The sequence below is a fragment of the Furipterus horrens genome, unplaced genomic scaffold, assembly GCF_987537825.1.
Source record: "Furipterus horrens unplaced genomic scaffold, mFurHor1.1.pri manual_scaffold_6, whole genome shotgun sequence".
Lineage (NCBI taxonomy): Eukaryota > Metazoa > Chordata > Mammalia > Chiroptera > Furipteridae > Furipterus > Furipterus horrens.
In genome coordinates, this window is record NW_028327176.1 from 16005793 (window position 1) to 16024331 (window position 18539).

The following is an 18539-nucleotide window of genomic DNA, read 5'->3' on the forward strand; positions in this document are numbered from 1 at the left end:
GGAGGGATGGTGATGGGGTCGCCCCCGAAGCCGAGGCTGAGAGAGTGAGCAGTGAAAGAAGCTGCGGTCGGGATGCGTTAGCCCTTTATTCAGCTTCCCTGCTGAACTGGGGGGCGCGGTGATCTCTGCGCAGATCCTCCAGGACCGGAGAGCGAGGTCCCCACTTAGGGAGAGGGTCAGTGCAGGCCTGTCCCCAGGAAAGAAAGCTGCAGTGGGCTGGGGCTCCAGAGGAACAAGGCAACTTGGAAACCTAGCTCACTCCTTTCCCAGACACGTGGGTGTTTCCTCTACGTCCCCACCCACCCCGGTGTCCGAAAGCACCAGAGGAATGGCTGGCAGAAAAAGTGTCCTTTTGCACCTGCGCTAGGGGCGCTCCCCTCCTGCTGGGGGCTTGGAAGGCACTTAAAAGGAGTAGGGGGTACAAGCGAACCCTGGTCCCGCAGGGAAGGCAATCACTGGAGGGGCAGGAGCGCATGACCCAGGCCCGCTACACAATTTGGGCCGCACTCACCGTCCAGCCGCTCTTCTTCCGGCCCTGCGCTGCCCTCTTCTCCGTCAAACGCCACCTCCTCATCCTCTTCCTCCCCGCAAGCGCCTGGGCAGAAGAAAGACCCCCGTGAGGTGGTGTCCCTGCTTCTCTGGCCGTCATGCCCCACCCGTCCCTTCCCGCCCCCTCCAGAGGATCTGGACATCCAGTCCCCGAGGCCCGCGGCCCCTCCCTGGCTCCCTCACCCGGCTGGAAGTCGATGGTCCTCAGCATTTCGGCCACGTGCTCCACGCTCACGGTGAATTGCTCCATGCTTTCATAGCCTGGCTCTGGCCGTCCTGCCAGCTCTACCTTTGACATTGCCCCGACCCTGCAGCAGTGGCAGCGGCTCATCTGGAAATGCCCTAGCACCCTTCCCCACCTCCCCCTCATGGCGGCAACGCCCGCACAGCCCCTTCCTTTCCCTCCCTGCTCCGCCTACTCACTTATTGATTAGCTCCTTGGCCTGCTGTAGGGAAGAAAGGCGGGTGAGAGTAAGCATTGTGCCAGACTCTGGCAGTGTACCACAGTCCTGCGGGGTAGGCTGGGACTGGGGGCAGGCATATCCCAATTCTTAAGGAGAGAATGGACTCAGAGGGGGTGACTTCCCCAAGGCCATGGGGCAAGTAGATGCCAGAGATCAGATTGAACACAGGTTTCCAGGTGCCAATGCCCCCACTCTAGCGACTATGCTGCCTGCCACCCACCCCCAGGGCTCACTTGCAGATAGAGCGCCATCTGTGGCTCCTCCATGGACTGGATGGCAGACTCCACGAGCTTAGAGGAGGCCTCCAGGTGGTCTCCGTACTGGCGGATGAGGCCCCTGACCCGCTGCAGCTTCTGTTCCTGCTCCCGGGCCAGCGCCTGCAGCAGCTCACCCTTGCGCTCCTCCAGCACTGCGCACAGGGTCTCGAACCTCTGGTTTAGCAACTGCTTCTGCCTCCGGCTGTTGTCCTGAAAGATAAGGAGTAATGATAAGACCTCCTAGTTGGGAGAGCGCCTGGCAGCTTGTTCCACTCCCCACTTAGTACAAGTCACAGAGAGCCAAGAAGAAAAGTGACCTGTCAGTTACACCACAAATTAGGTGGCAGAGCCAGAACTCCTGCCAAAGGCTGCTGTTTCCCAGATCTTTTCAGAAATAACAATAACACATTTTTTTGAGATATAATGGACATATAGCATCATGGAAGTTTCAGGTGTACAATGAGACTCAAATTGAGCAGTCTGACTAAGCTCGTTTCACTACTTGTGACCCACCTCTAGGAGCCCAGAAATTTTCCTCCCTCCCATCCCAGGCTTACCTCAATGGTCTGGCACACCTCCTCCATCTGTGTGATCACGGCTTGCACACGGTCATTGCCCGCCACCAGCATTGCGATGCCATCACTGAGCTCACTCTGCCACACACACAGACTTGCACTTAGGGCTGGAGGACTTGGTCTAGAGGTGCACCCCTCCCACTGTGACCAGGGCTACCTAGGAGAGAACTGCCCCTGCACCCCATCATCAGGGCATCTGCAGGGCAACTATTCCAGAGATATAGCAGGCATGGTACCATCCAAGTGTGCAAGTATATTCTATGGATTCTGGAAGGTCGAGAGAGGACATCCTCTAGCACCAAAAGAGACATTCCACCAAGCGCGAGGCACGGGGCTAGATGCTTTATCTGTAGATTCATGCCTTCCATCAATTTTGAAAAAGTCTTCCTGGTTGTCTGTTAGGATAACATTGCTTCTTTTCCATATTCTTTCTTTTCTCATCGTGTGGCTATGATTAGATACCTGTTAGACCTTCTCATCTCCCAGGGCTGCTTTCTAGGCAATTTTTGCAGTCCACTCTTCCTGTTCACTAATTCTCTCTTCAGAGAAATTGCTCACTTAATTCATCCTTTGAATGTTTTATTTCAACAATTGTACTGTCATTTTTTAAAGTTCTGTTTGAGTCTTGTCAAATCTGCATTTTTGATAGTCTAGTATTGCTTGTTTTTTAATTCCACGTTTTAGAGCATATTATACACAGTGACTTTCTATTCTTTAACAATTTCAATATCTGAATTTCTTGGAAGTCTAAATCTGTAATTTTTGTTTCTGCTTACTTCTGTAATGGGGTACATTTCTTTGTGGATCTTCAACTGTGAGCTAATCTTTTGTTGTTTTTAATTTAATAAAAGCCCAAGGGCTTAAACTAAGGTTTCTTTTTTTATTTTCTTTATTTTCTTTTCTCCAGAGAGAGTTTGCATTTGCCTTTGCCAAAAGCCAGGTGGTGGAACTGATTGCTTTAGTTTCTGCAATTCCAATTCAACCTGTGATTCTTGGGGGTCTTCATTGCAGACCCCCCACCTTTTAGAGGTTTGAAGACATAGTTTCATCTTTCTAGCCCCCTCTCTCCACCCTCATTCCCTCTTGGAGATTTCCTTTACTTCCTCTGTGCCTACCAATGTAATTTTAAAATTATATTTTGTGTAGAATGTAGCTGTGTGATGGAGACAAGGCCTTGAGAGTATCTAGTCCACCACAGGATGTCTCTGCTTGCACCCATTATCTTACTTTTTCCTAAAGCAACTCTCAGAAGTAGGCATTTTCATCCCCAGTTTATAATCGAGTAAAGTGAAGGCCAGAGAGGTCAAATGACTTACCCCAGGTCTCCCATAGAGCTGGGACTTTAGCCCTGATCTGCCTGCCTTTAAACCAAGTGGAGTAAGAGGCTGAAGTTAGAGACCCTGTCTTTTGCCCCCACTCCCACATGTCTGCTCCCTCTGCTGCTTGATACCTTCTGACGTTTGTAAATGGTGGGCAGTGGGGCCACCTCACAGTCCTTGTGGGCACCAAAGACCTTGCAGAGAGAGCAGGTGGGCACTTCACAGCTCAGGCAGTAGATATTGATCTTCTCCTCTTCGTGTTCCTCACACATGAGGTGCTGCTCAGCCTTGGAGTGCAGTGGCCTGGATGGGAGGGGGCAGGGGGCAGGAGGGACAGGGGCCAGGCCAGTGTGGGAGATGAGACCCAAAAGTGCAAGGCCAACCACCACCACCTTTCCTGCCCCTGAAGCTGTGCTGTGGCTGTGCAAGTAAGTAACTTTCACAGTGTTCTTCATTTGAGGAACAGAAAGAGCTAAGGGGTAGCAGGGGCTTAGTTCCAAAAATAGTCTCTGTTCCAGGAGGCAGAGAAGGCCCACAGGGCAGGTTGGCAAAAACCTTGCTGGCGGGCTGCCAGCCCATCGCCAGGTGGAGAGGGGGAAGGTGAAGCAGTGACCAGGAATCAGAGACCACCTGAGCTGAGTGACCTGGGAAAGTCCCTCCCCTTCTCTGGTCCACTCCTCTCATCTCTAAACTGAAGGGGCAGGTTGATATGGTACCTTCCCTTCAGCCCTGATGGGTTCCCAGGCTGTGCACCAGGCCCACCCTTTAGAGAGACAAGAGTCCCTGACAGCTTACCGGGAAGACTCCTGCTTGTAAATGTCGATAATGTTCTCCACTAGCAGGTTTCGCTGCAGGCCGTAGACACCATGTCGGTCCAGGACAACCTCATGCCTGCAAGATGGGCAGCGGAAACGGCCTCCTGAAGACACAGTGGTGGAGCCCCGGGATTGCCATAGAGGGTTTGAGGCCTGTGGGGACAGATAGTGTGAGAGACAGGCAGCGTGAGGCCTGAAGGAACTGGGAGGCAGGGGGTGGGTAATAGAGGTGGGGGGGCAGGTGAATGATGGAGAGGGTGGCATCAGCTCTTTTCTATGGTTGGGCCTTCCTCTGGGATCAGCTCAGGGTGGGTGGCCATGGAGATCTTGTTTCCTGCCTTTATATTATTTTTAAAAAGACTATTTATTTATTTTTAGAGAGGGGAAAAGAGGAGAAAGAGGAAGAGAAACATTGATGTGTGAGAGAAACATCTATTGGTTGCTTCTCAAATGTGCTCTGACTGGAGACCAAACCTGCAACCCAGGCATGTGCCCTGACCAGGGATTGAACTGGTGATCTTTGGCTTTGCAAGACAACACCCAGTGAACAGAGCCACACTGGTCAGGGCACACCTTCATCTTATTACTCAGCCACCTCCTTGAGTGTCTCTGCACCCAGAGCCTAGTTTTAGTCAAGGCCTAATCAGAATGGGATCTACCCAAAGGGGTCCAGCTTGGAGTTGTGAGGTGACATTGACCTTGGCAGGAAGGCTCTAAGTGACACAGCCAGTGTCCTCCAGCCTGGGACTGTCATGGGCCACATCTCAGGGAGATGTTCTACAGCTCTGGGCAGGGGCGTAAGCAGAGACAAGTGCTGAACAAGCCCCATCATGCTTGGTGATTCTGAGAAACCTCCCCAGGGACCAGGAATCAGTTCTGGGTTCTTTTGCTGGGTTTGACACTATTCTGCTCTGCACATTTGGGCAAGCAGTCAACCTCTGTAAAAGTAAAGACTGAGGACTAGATATGCATAAATGGGTCCTGTCCTGAGGACAAGCAAAGCAACAGCTACATTTGGAGGCCTGGCTGTGATGATAGGAGTAAGCTCAGGAGGACTTACCAGAGATGCTCATCATTTCCTCCCTTTGTACCTTACAGAGAACTTGCTCCATACCAACCTAAAATGGCATGTTATGCCCTAGGCCACAGACAACTGGCTCGGAGGTGGGGAGGTGATCACCTGACCCAAGCAGGACAGATCAATCTTTCTCACTAAGAACTTGGCATTGAGACAGAGAACCTGAGGTGGCTGGACCATGTGCAGCTTTGGAATTGAAAAGATCTGTGGTGTTGGGCTAAGAGTTGCCAGTGTGGCCCCCCAAAGTCTTGTTCAAGTGAAAGAAGAAAGTGTGAGGGTTCAGAAACTGTGAACAGAGAAGGCTGGTCCGCAGAGAGGAGAAAGGAGTTAATTTGCGCTGAGTGGCAGAGATGAAACACTGGTAGAGAATGCTTGTTGTTCCTCATTAGTCACCCCTTTTTCTTCTTAAATTGTAGGGCCCCTGAAGCTTTAGCAAGATGCGTGGACTAAAGAACATGTGTCCAAACCTCTCTTCCAGCTGAGTGTGGCCAAGGGACTGTGTTCTGGCCAATGGGATATATTGATAGACATATTTTGTGCCATTTCTACGAAGTGTACAGGTCCTCAGATAGGACCGATGAGAAGTCACAGGAACTTAGCTCTTGTTCATATCAATTAGCCTGCAGTAAAGTTGGTTTGGTTTACATCATTCACTTAAAGTCATAGAAACTATTGATGACGTTGAGTGAAGACTTACTTCATCTTTGATGGGAGAGACATGCCCTACTCTTCTTTTCACCTTCCTGCTGAGTGAAATGAAGATAGAATGGTTCACACTGAAGCAGACATCTTGAGCCAGGAGGTAGCCACAGCGCGAGAATGCAGCAAGATAAAAGGAGATAGTTTCTGATGAGACGGTCCTGGACTGCCTACCCATACTTTCAATTGAGAGAAAAAGAAAAATTTTACCTTCTTGAAGCTATTGTGATTTGGGCTTTTCTGTCACTTACAGCAGAACCTAATCCTAAGTGACCAGAAGACCACACACTTCTAGAGAGTAATAGAGAGAGAGCAGTCACCTGGGACTTTGTATATTCAGATGTATTTCCTGCAATGTTGTTCCATCAGGTTCTCCAAATTATGCAGTAATCACATCCTGTGTGTGTGTAGTAGCATCCTATAACACCTAGAGGGCACCCAAGTTCTGAGTTTTAGTTGATCCTTTGGTAGCAAGAGATGCAGGCAAGTCAGGAAATGTGGCCTCATTGTGAAGTGCGCAGCCTATCTTGGGGAGGGTGACTGGCATGTCACAAATACATTTGGGGGGATTTCTTGAGAATTATAGGACGTTAATGCTTTAGCCCATCATAAAGTTGGAACAAATTAGTTTGAGGGGATCCAAGACTGTGTTTGTGTATTTGTCTTTCTCAGTAACTAGATTATATAAATATTGTTTAGTTTAGTTTAGGGATGGATTAAAGTGTAAGATCACTGGGCTTTAAGTTAGAACAGTTATCTTTTAATATTTAGAATCAAGTGAGTAAGGTGTTGGGGAAACTCGAAGCCTGCAAGTTCCTGCAGGGAACTTACTTCTCTTTTGTGGGTGAAAAAGGGGGGTTCTATGGAAAGGAACCTTACAGGGTTATCTGATCATAAATTCCTAACTGAGCAGGCCATGGTGGGTAGCCATGATAGAGTAATGCTGGTTGCAGGTTGCCTTTCATCACATTGAATGCTGTTTGCCAGTCCCTTTCTGCCTGCAAAATGTCCTCTGAGAAATCAGCTGATAGTCCTATAGCCACACTCCTATAGGCAACTCTCCACCTCTCTCTTGCTACCCCCAGGACTCTGTCTTTATCTTTCACCTTTGGCATCTCAGTCATGATGCGTCCTGGTGTGGTCCCCTCTGGGTCCAGCTCGCCTGGGACCCTCCGTGCTTCCTGGACCTGTATGTCCATCTCCTTTGCAAAATTTGGGAAGTTTTCCTCATTTTTTTCAATTCCTGCTTCCTCATTCTGCGCTGGTTGACTGGTCTTTTTTTCCTTCCTTATGTTCCAACTCATTGATTTGCACCCCAGTTTCCTTCCCTTCACCATTGGTTTTGTGTGGATTTTCCTTCATTTCACTTAGCATAGCCTTCACTTCTCTTATGCGTTTGCCATACTCAAGCATATCTGTCAAGCCTGTGAGCATCTTTAACACCAGTGTTTTGAATTCTGCATCTGTTAGGTTGTCTATCTCCTTGTCGCTTAGTTCTCCCACTGGAACCTTGATTCATTTCCCCTTTTGGGCCATACTTCTCTGTCTCTTCATTCTGACAGGCTCCTGTGTTTGTTTGCCTCTGTGCCTTAGGTAGAGCTGTGGCTCCTGTTACGTTGTAAGGGGTAGAGCTTTAGGGATTTGTCAGTACAGGGCGACCTGTTTCACCACGTTGTGGCGCTGTATGTGGGGAGGGGTCTGAGAGGGAACAATGTTGCTTGCTCAGCACTTGCCCCTTTTCCAGGCACCTCTCCCACTTCTGCACCGAACTGATGGCCCTCCAGCTGCTGCCTTGGCCATCGTTCCCAGAGTAGGTGGGTCTGCGGATGTTCTAGGACCGTGAGAGCCCTTTAAACAAGCAGATTCTGCTGAGACCAGCAGTTTCTGCCTCCACCCCCAACCCCCACTGGTTTGCACAGTCAGAAGCAATGAGGCTTGATTTTCCCTGGTACTGAGACTGTGAGCTGCAAGGTCTGGTGAGGAGCTGGGAACGCTCCCCAGGTGTCCCTCCTGACTTTTTAAAATGTGTGACTGCACTTTCCGATGGCCCGCCGCTGCTTCTGCAGCTGCTGCCACCACACTACATCCTCTCTGCGCTGGCTCTGCCCCTCCTACCTGTCTGGATGAGTATTTTTTCTTTATATCTTTGCTTGCTGGACTTCCATGTAGTTTGAATTTCTGGAACATCTGGTTGTTTCTAGTTTTGAGGTAGTTGTTTTCCTTCTTAGTTGTGGAGGGAGACGCAGTGTGTCTGTCTACGCCTCCATTTGGCCGGAAGTCTGGATGTTTCTTATGTTGACACTTTGGTTAGCTGATGGGAAGCCTATAAAGATGCTCAGGCCCTGATCTGTGTGGCCCACTTGGTTGGGCATCATCCCACAAAGCAAAAGGTCACCAGGTTGATCCAGGTCAGGACAAATGCCTGGGTTGCAGGTTGGATCCTGGATCAGGGCATGTTTCTCTCTCACGCTGATGTTTCTCTTCCTCTCTTTCTTCCTCCCTCCCCCTCTCTATAAAAATAAATTTAAAAAATATTTTTAAAAAATGCTCAGTAAACATCTGAATGTTAAAATAAAAGGGGGGACATATTCTAAAGCCTTCGCCCAGCTCATAGGCACCCTCTTTCCTCCACCTTCCTCCCCCACTGCACCCTTCCTATATACTCATTATTTAACCATCCACACATGTTTTGAGGGCCTATTATGTATCAAGTACTGTGCTATGGGCTTTCCAGACAACGCTGAATTTAATCCTCAAGAATCTCTTGTACAGATGGTGGAGGAGATAAACATTTATCCCCTAACTTAAACTACAAGAAATATAATGATAGTGCTAACATCTACTGAGCACTTACTTTATGCCAGGCTTTGCTTTAAGTCCTTTTATTTGTATGAACTCATTTAATTCTCATATCAACTTCATGAAGTAGGTACCACTACTAGCTTCATTTCAAAGATAGGAAATTGTAGTCCAGACAAGTCAAATATATTGCACATAGTCATCGGCTAATAGGTGGCAGAGCTAATATTTGAACTCAGGCACTCTGACTCCAGAGTCCATTTAGTAATCAATACCCTATGTTATCAGTTCCAATATTTGCCTCTCTGAGTTTCAGGTAAAACAGATTTTAGTGAAAGCCATGAGAAGCCAAACATCAACCTTTCACAAAGGACAGAAACAGCAGCCAAAAATTCAACTGTGGACTGAAGTTATCTGAGCCGAGATAAACAAAAGATGACCCATCAAATGAAAACCCCTTGTGCCAGGAGCATGATAAGGGCCCAGCCTGCAACCAGAATCACCTGCTTGTCTGTGAAAAGGAGAGGAGATAGCTCAAATTTCAGGGAGACCTCCTGCAATGGATCTATGCATGCCCCCTGGGGAGGATAATTAGTCAGATTCTATGTGAAAATATTCTGGTATAGCATAACCAAATTGAGACACTCAACTGTCTACTAATCCAGGCCCTAAACCTTCTATTCACCCAAAAAGCCAAGGAATTAAACAGAGATTACACACCAATGATAACAGCTGGCTAGCCAGTTTACATTTAGGAGAACAGTGGAAGAAAGCCAATGTAAACAGAAGGTTAAGTAAAGAATTCACTTTCAGCACCAGATAAAACTACCCCTATTCAAAGAGGAGCGATAAGCAAAAGAGATCCAACAGGAGATGCAAGCCAAGATAATACAAAAAGAATAGGAAAAAGAAAGCATGATAAGCAAAGGACAGATGAAGAATACACTTTAGAAGAACAATTGCTCCAAGAAATAGAGCAATTTCAAAATAACATTTTTAAGGAAATAAGGAAAACAGTCTCTTTGATTAAAGAAGAGATAATGTGATCAAAGCTGGAGAAGAAAAGTAAGCTGGCAGAATTAAGAAAAGAAATTGAGTAAAATATATTGGGTTGGCCAAAAATTCTGTTTAGTTTTTTCTGTAAAATAAAAGACACATTTTGCATTTTCACCAATAACTTCTTTGATTTGGTTATTTTGAGTGTGTTGGCTGTCTCCTGCTATTGGCTTCTAGAGGGTAGAGGCCAGGGGAGCTGCTAAACATCTTCCAATGCATAAGACAGCCCCACAGCAAAGGATTATTTAGTCAAAATGTCAATAGTACCAAGAAACTTCCAGCAAACCACTTTTGACACATTCAATCAGTCACAGCACCTGCTCCATACACTGCACAAATCTTTTTTGTATTGCAGTTTCATTTTTACCTTCTTGAAATAAAGCACAATATGCCAAAAATGTTGAGTATTTTCTTCCATTTTCAATATTAAAATGGCTACACAAAAATTCACTAATTTTGATAAGATTTTTAAAAATTCACTGATATGACAGCTGTCACAATACAATCTAACAAAATAGTTTCAAATGAAGTTAAAGATGACTAAGCACTACTAGAGCCATCATAGAGAAAAAACTAAATGAAGTTTTTGGCCACCCCAATATTATCAACATAGAAACAAAATGCACATTTGACACAGAAGGAAGTAGAATCTTTGATACTGATACAAGTCACATAGATTGTAGAAAATAACAGAGATAAAAGTAATCAGGACTACATGCTACAACATGGATCAACCTCGAGGATATTATATGCTAAGTGAAATAAGTCTGACACAAAAGGACAAATATTGTATGATCCCTGTTTTGTGAGGTATCTTGAATAGTCAAATTCATAGGTGCTTGCTTGCCAGGGAGCTGGGGAGAGTGGGGCAGAGAGTTATTGTTTAATGGGAACAGAGTTTCAGCTTGGGAAGATGACAGAGCTCTGGAGATGGATAGTGGTGTTTGTTGCACAACAAAGTGAATATCCTTAATGCCATTGACTACACATTTAAAAATGATTCAGATGGTGAATTTATATCTTGTGTACTTTAGCATAATATTAAAAAAGGACGTTAAAAAAAAAAAAAGAGTAACCAGGACTTGTTGGGTGGTCTTGGCCAAGGGCCCTACTTCAGACTCCTCGAAGTCAAGACTGACTTCAGGGATGAACCCTAGGTGGACTTGGAAAGCAGACCGCCTCTTCCCCAGCTGCTGAAGAAATTCCTTCAGCAGCTCACCCCACCGGCTAATCACTACCATTCTCGGGTCCGGGGGTTCGGGAGGCCATCGATTCTTAGGCAGTCCACCCTAAATCCTTTGTTTGAATAGCACCTTTCTTGGGATCTTGAGAGCACACAGGGCAGGTGGCGGGGAGGCTTGTGCCTCTTCACGATTTGGCTAAGGGCTGGTGCAGACACCACAGCCAAGCTCCGCTTTCCTGTTCACCCCCTGGCCCCACAGAACCTTACCTTTCCCAAGGCTCAGGTCCTCCTGCCACCTTGTTGCTAGTCTCTAACCAATGTATATATGAGCCCTTGGTGCTAGGGCTGAATTTGACTAGTAATAAAATAGTAAAGTCTATCTTTTGGATTTTCCAGGGCCCTCTAGCTCATGGCGTAACACTCATGTTGCTCAGAGGCCTTCATGGTGCTATCCATGTGCTAAATCAATGTTTCCCAAAATATGATATACATACTGATGATGATGATGATATTTTAGGTGGTATGAGGATGGATATTTATATTTGTTATGGCTTTATCTTAATGCACATTAGACAAAACAATGAGCCTATAAAACTGGTGATTTTCATGAATTTTGTAATTTAGAATGATGATAAATATTTAAGTCTTAAAATTGAGTCCTTTTAAATAGAAATATTAAATACCCAGTGCAGGCGGTACACAGTGATGGTGAACTCAGGAAGGTGAGATGGAGGTGAAGCTTGGGGAGTTTGCACTAACCCTTTTCTGACTCCCTCTTCCCATCAAAGCTGGTATGTCTTGTAGCCAACCTTTTGCAAATGCTGGGTAGCTACTTGGAGAAAGTCGCCTGGTTTATACAGAGAAGTTTGGGAAATGTAGATGAATACAAAGACATTACAAAAAGACACCTCATAACACATTTCCACATTGGGATCCTACTGTCTATATAGATTTATATCTGGCTTTTTTCATCTAAAATCATGACATGAATATCTCCCCATGTTATCAAGAACTTGGTTAAAAACGATACATAATTCCATTAATAGCTCATTTAATCTTTTCTCTACTAGGAAGTAACCAGTATTTCATGCACACATCTTCTAAACTTAAGGGGCCCCACGAGACTTGCAACCATGGAAGCGATGGGCAGCAGCAGCTCGTCCAGGACTAACCCCCTGACCCTGTCCTCAAGGTCCCCTTCTTTCTGACTCTCCAGTGAGTTGACAGTAGCCCTGCCTTGACTCACTTCTTTTCCATAACCTTTCTAGGAAGCCAAAGCAGCCCCGCCTGGTCTTCTCCTGTTGCTTCTTCTATCCTAGGCCCTTTCATGTTTCACTGTCCCCAGCTTTAATAACTGCACTCTCAAAACCATTGATAAACAAATAAATAAATACACACGTGTGCATGCACACACACACACACACCGTCCTTAAAAAGAATCCATAGCCCTGGCTGGTGTGGCTCAGTGGATTGAGCACTGGCCTGCAAACCAAGGGGTCACTGGTTCAGTTCCCAGTCAGGTTACAAGCCTGGGATGTATGCCAGGTCCCTGGTTGTGGGTGTGTGAGAGGCAACCAGACATTGATGTTTCTCTCTGTCTTTCTTCCTCCCTTCCCCTCTCTCTAAAAATAAATATAATTTTAAAAAATCCTTTCTTTTGCTTTTGTTTATCATTCTATTGTATTTCAAGATTAAGAAATAACTGATGGGCTCTGTTGTACACATAAATGTCTTTGTTTTTATTTTTCATCTTACACTGTAAGATTGTGTAAACAAGAGAGCCAGCCCCGTAAAGTAAAATTTTATGTGCCGATGATGTGATGTGTAAAGGAAATTCCATCACTCTAGGAAACAGAACACCTAGATTTATGTTCCTGCTCTGTCCCTTTGTTTGTGTGACTGTAACCTCTTTCCTATGTTCTCTCTATAAAACAGCAATAACACCCATTCTACTTAACTCAGATGAAATCATGCATGTGAAGCTTCTCTATAAATTATAAAGCACTGCTCTGGACCTTAAAAATATATGCTCACACAGAACCACGGTACCTGAAATAACTGTTCTTTATTTACTGGGAAGGATACAACGAGATAAAATCCATAAATGGAATTTAATTCTAGGCTATGTTCAGGGCTTTTATGTGGCATATATGCCATGAGCTGTCACTCTTTTAGGCTCTGTGATGTGTTCTATTTCCTTTGTAACATTTCAGAGCATCTAATAGAAATGCACCACCTAGAAAGGTGCTCTGTGAAAGCAGTTACTCTATCAAATCTACGCTTATGTCAGAATGTTTTTCCTCTTCCCTGACTACTCAGGGTGCTGCTGATTTGGGATGCTGGCCCGGGATGCAAGGGGGTGGGGATGTTGGAGGCGTTCTCGTCCACACTGGTGGCCTGGCCAGTGATGCATAGTGGACCATGCAGATCCTCTGAGCCAGTTTTGGGATATACTGAAGAAACCATGGGGAAATAATGGGCGGAAGACCAGACGTTTGGAGAAAAGTTGAAGAGCCTTAGAAGAATCCAGGTGTTGGCAAAACCTCCGGTGTGTGTGGGAGAGTGATTTTGAGTGGAGGGTTAGCTCTGCCTGACAGAATCTAGCAAGGAACCTGGCACAAGGGACTAACAGATGGGGGTGAGTTGAAAGGACAGTTGAGGAACAGAAGAGGGAGTCAAATGGAGACGTTAGCAACAGAATGGAAAGCCCTTAAAATGGAATCCATAATAATTCTTGAACTTATAAAATCAAATTGTTAGAATTACAAGGATGTTAAAGATCAGTTTTAAAATCCTTTCTCTTTCATATATATATATATATATATATATATATATGTATGTATGTAAAGAGGTTTGAAGAGGTGAAGTAGCTTGATGTATATCACATGGTAAATTAAGGAAGAAACTGGTTTAAGGAGATCCAGGAATGCTAAGTCTCAGTCTAGGTTTTTGTTCCCCACTGAATCAAGTTTCTTCCAGGTCAATAAGATCTTTAACCCTCCTTCAAGGTTAATGCAATTCACAAAATTTCAAGAAATCAATTTCTCATAAAGGAGACTTGCCCAAGGCTGAGCTGGGGAGGTCCCGGTGCCCTCAGTAGCAGGTGGAAGTGGTCCAGGAGGGAGGCTGCGTGGGGTTTTCACTGGCAGGCCTGTACTTGATGACAACAGGTCCTAACGATCATCTGACAAAGAACTGGAATTCGGGGGTGGTGGTGGTGATGACACAACCCAGAGGTCATCCTTTTCCTAGACCACCCTTTCCTAGAGAAGGAGGCCCCTTTCTTGATATTTCCATCTCTGTAAATCTCTCCCTAAATGGACATCCCCAGAAAAGCTGTTCCTGACCGATCTTACAAGGCCGTCTGGTTGTCTGTTAAGTTGCAACAGGTTGCAGTTCATAAACAAGTGCCCACAGCGAAGAGGGGACAAGTATAAAAATAAACGGAAGGCTTGTTTTAAAGTAGTTCAGGCACAAAGAGTTTCCAAATGCATAAACACATGAGAAGATGCTTGTGTCAAATTCCCACACCAACAGCTTTCTTCTCGTCAAAATGCTTGGTAGCTGAGTGGGTGCATGTGGGGAAAGAGGGAGGGAGAAATTAAAGGGGCTAATATGGTGTTTCGGTGTTTTATGATGTTTAAATTCAGAGAGAGAGAGAGAAATCACAGCTCTAAAGGCAACTATGTAAAAATAAAATACGTATGGGGACAAAGGCTTGAAAGTAATATGTAAACATGAAAATTAATTGTAAATTAATTGTGTTGGGGGAGGTGAGATTATGAATGATTTCCTCCCAAACACTTCCAATTAAATGTTTTAACTTTTCAAATTTTGCTTCCTGGCTCTCCAGTTTACCTGCTGTTACAAAATCATAATTCTCTAAAATTCTTGTTTGTTGTCCATTCGGGCAGTTTTTAGAACAGCGAAACACTGGACACCATCTAAATGTTTTAGAGGACTGATTAAGGAGACTGTGGCCCAGTCATAAAAATGGAACACCATATAGCCATTTAAAAAGGAAAACATGAATGTGGAAATCTGAACGTGTGGATATGGCGTGACTGCCAAGAAAGTGTAAGTAAACAAAGGCAGGTGTAGAACGAGTCTAGTTTAAATATATGTGTACATATACACACATACCCATACCTATCCATGGAAGATTTCTAGAAGGCTACCCAACAAAGTTGGTAATGGCTACTTCCATCTGGAGAAGAAAATTTAGCACCTGAAGTGAAGATTCACTTTTCATGATATAAATTCCTACTGTTTGGAAAAAAAAAAAAGTGTGTGTGTGTGTGTGTGTGTAAAATATACTGCTATCATTTTTATAAGTCCTATTAACTTTCTAGGCAATGTTCCAAGAGCATTCTTCCTAAGTGGCATGAAGACAGAGAATCCAAAAGTCCTATTCTTGTCCCCATACTTAGAAAACAGACAATCTGATTATGTCTAGAGTTGTCAAAATGTGGAGGCAACGTGTGAAAAAACTAAATATGCTCATCTTTCAGAGGAAGATCTGCTGAAATGTATATACATAAGTGCAGCTGAAGAACTGGGTCAGCCTCCCACCAGGCCAGCCAAATAAAGCAGCAAGGAAACAAGCTGTTCGCTCTTCTCTGCTCGGAGGGCCCAGGGGTCCTCTGTACTTGCAAAGACCCACAGAACTACCCCAAAGCCCTGGGGATCATATCATCGCCCAAATACTCTGCACGGGGCTTTGTCCAAAGCATCCCCAGGTCTCTTGGGGAACCAAAGCAAGTGTGCCTGAAGACAGAGGACTAACTTGAACAAGGGAGATCATTTAACCATCTTCTAGCCTCCTGTCCCTGGGTCCCTCTGCCCGATGACACTGTGTGTCTTGCACTTTAATACTCTGATCATTTTTTTTTTTTTACAGACACATTACCCTAACTTTGAAAACTTCTTTTTGCTCCCACATATTTCAGGCTTTAATGAAAGATGCTTCACTCAAACTTCATGAGAGGGGGAGGCAAGTCTTTTTGCCGTTCCATCCTAGGCCTCTCAGCCTGAAGAATGTTCAGTTACTCAGATGAAGGGAAAAACCAAGATGGTGGGCAAGGCATAGCCTCTCGTACAGGACTTGATGCCCAGGGTAGGGAGGCATAACAGTCTGCCTAGGCCCCCAGAGAGGGAAAATCACTGCTCTGAGATACTCTGGGGCCAAACAGACTCATAGAGGACTAGGAGATGGGAATGGGCCTCGATGGGAAGGTGGCAGGAAAGACTGCAGGGCACTGAGTGAAGATGGCAGACAACAGAAAGCGTGGGCCCTGGGGCACAGCTGAGGGATGACCAGATTTAGTGAGCCCACTACTTCCCTCGCCCAAACACACCGCCCCAACGAAGTTAAAAGGGAAGTGTTTTCTCGGTTAAGTTAAAAATCACTTGTGTTCACACTTCCTCATAATTTCCGGCGCAGATGAAGAATGTGTTCATGGTGTTCTTTGTCCCTGCCATGCGTCCTAAGCAAGCCAGCTCTGGTCCTTTCAGTTTTCATTTCATTAGCAAGAGGTGTGTGCGTGTGTGTCTTTTCTCCTCTCTCCCGGACCTTCGTCCCCGTTTGTAGGTTACTAGAATCCATACCAGTGAAACAGGCCAAGAAAGAAAGCGCGCTTATAAACCATTCTGGCCCTGGCGGATGCAGCTCAATGGATTGAGCACTGTCCTGTGAACCCAAAGGTCATTGGTTCGATTCCCAGTCACAGCACATGCCTGGGTTGTGGGCCAGGTCCCCAGTTGGGGATGTGTGAGAAAGGCAATCGAGAGGCAGCTGATAGATGTTTCTCTCTCTTTCTCCCTCCCTTCTCCTCTCTCTAAAAAATAAATAAAGTGCTGAATGAAAAAAAATAATTCTGGTATATGCTGCTTTTCTTTTTGAAACCAGTAGCTAAACTGATATTTGTGCATTTGATTAGGTCTGCTTTGCCCCATGACCACACGTAAACCCAAACTGGTTGCGTTTCTGAGAAGTAAAATTTCTTCTCTGCCTTCTCTCTGTTTAAGTGACTTCCATCTTTTTTAACCAGAGATCCCTTTATTGACTAGTCTGAAGTGAGGCACAAGTGTGACTCTTTTGATTGGGGAGAGTTCCCAGTCTCCTGCCCACTGCCTATGCCCCCCAAAGATGGATTTGCTGAACTCTGCCTCAAACACAGATATTTCACTGTCATCATGGACCTCTCATGAGGTTTCTTTTTCATATTTCATTATCTCAATGTTATTTTCTCCAGATTTTCCACAATGTTTTCAAAACCTGAAACTCCAAATTGGAATGCAGAGTCTAGCACAGACTGTTATCCAGCCCAGAGTAGGCTCACCTCCCCCCGACCCCCGCCTTCCATGGGGGTCTTCTTTTCTCTGTAGACACCACCATTCCAGCGGCCCTCCACGCACAGGTTGTCCTCGGCAGCCGACAGGCCAGCTGCTGACTCATGCTTGCTGTGGGCTCTCCCAGAACCCCAGATCTTCACCTGCCCTTCAGTCAGGACAGCCACCACCCATCCCATAGAGCCCTCTGCCCATCACCTTCTGGGGGCTCAGCTCCGACCTGAGGAAAGGTCTCCCACGAGCCTGCCCGGCTTCCCTTGGCCCTGCCCCTGCCCTGGCCCACCTGGAAGACGTCATTGGCGCACTTTCGGCACAGGTTGTGCTGGCAGGGCAGGATCACCACCGGCTTGGAGAACATCTCCAGGCAGATGGGGCAGATGAGCTGCTTCTCCAGGTTGTCCATGCTGTGTGCATCCCCTAGCAGCGGCTTGAAACCCACTGCGAAGTTCATCCCCTCAGTGATGGTGCCTACCTGGCCTTGGCCTCCCCTCTCTGCTTCTGGACCCTGTCTCGTTTACGTTACAGTCTGTGGATTCCTACGTTCCCTTTTGCTGCTAACTCTTGAAATAGCTCCGCTATCGCTCCTGTGCCTTCCCCTGACAATGCGCCTCGCCCTCAGAGATCTGCTTTCAGACACCTCTCGTCTCTCTTCTTTGCTCTGTACCCAAGCCAGACACGTGCAGCTCTGTTGACCCCTCACTCCCTGAGTAACTCTGCCCCCAGAAATGTCTCCTTTTGTTCCCCAAATGACTCTTGTTCACTCTCTGGGCCGCACTGTCTGTCCCTCACTCCCCAGAGAGGAGATTAATTTTAATGTGGGGGTGGGGAACAAGGGGCATCTGTGTTACATTCCAACTCCCAATTTAGCTCATGTAAGGCGAGCCACAGCTGTCACCGAATGAGTGACCCTGACTCACTCAGGAATGGGTGACTCTCTTGAGCAAGAGCAGGGGTGAGCTTCACTGCTTATGGTGAAAGGTGGGCCAGCAAAGGTACTGAGCTCCCACTTGCTCCCAGTTGGCAGGCTCCTGTGAGCCCGAGCCCCACGCTCTGGCTTCGGCCCTACTTCTGGGGCAGTGATACAGTCTATATTGACCTGTTTGAGAGGGACCACACAGGGCTCAGGGTGTGAGGACTGATCTTACTAGACCTTCAGACAGCCAGTGAAAACTTCTGCCTCCAAGGTGCAGCCAGTAACCCTGGCCCTCTTCCTCTGAACCCCGTGATTCAGAACAGAGGCACCAGAACTTTCCTGTATTGCCCTAGGAAAAGAGGCTCAGGAGGCTAGAGCTGACAGTCATGCCAGGGCCTAGGACGACCTTAGGAGCTTGTGCCCAAGAAAGTGTGCAATTCTGGTCCATGACATGTCACTGAAGCTACTCGAAGGACTTTAG

General features: G+C 46.3%; 1 protein-coding gene across 1 annotated transcript; it reads right to left on the reverse strand.

Moving 5' to 3' along the window:
• Positions 1–67: 67 nt before the first annotated feature.
• Positions 68–17951, reverse strand: TRIM54 (tripartite motif containing 54). The gene is made up of 9 exons (XM_090281022.1): positions 17429–17951; positions 3960–4132; positions 3296–3467; positions 1828–1923; positions 1247–1480; positions 973–995; positions 733–857; positions 512–595; positions 68–187 (listed from the first exon to the last, which is right to left on the reverse strand). Exons 1-9 carry the CDS (start codon positions 17594–17596, stop codon positions 177–179), a joined length of 1086 nt encoding a protein of 361 aa, XP_090137148.1. The 5' UTR covers positions 17597–17951; the 3' UTR covers positions 68–176.
• Between the last annotated feature and the right edge of the window lie 588 nt (positions 17952–18539).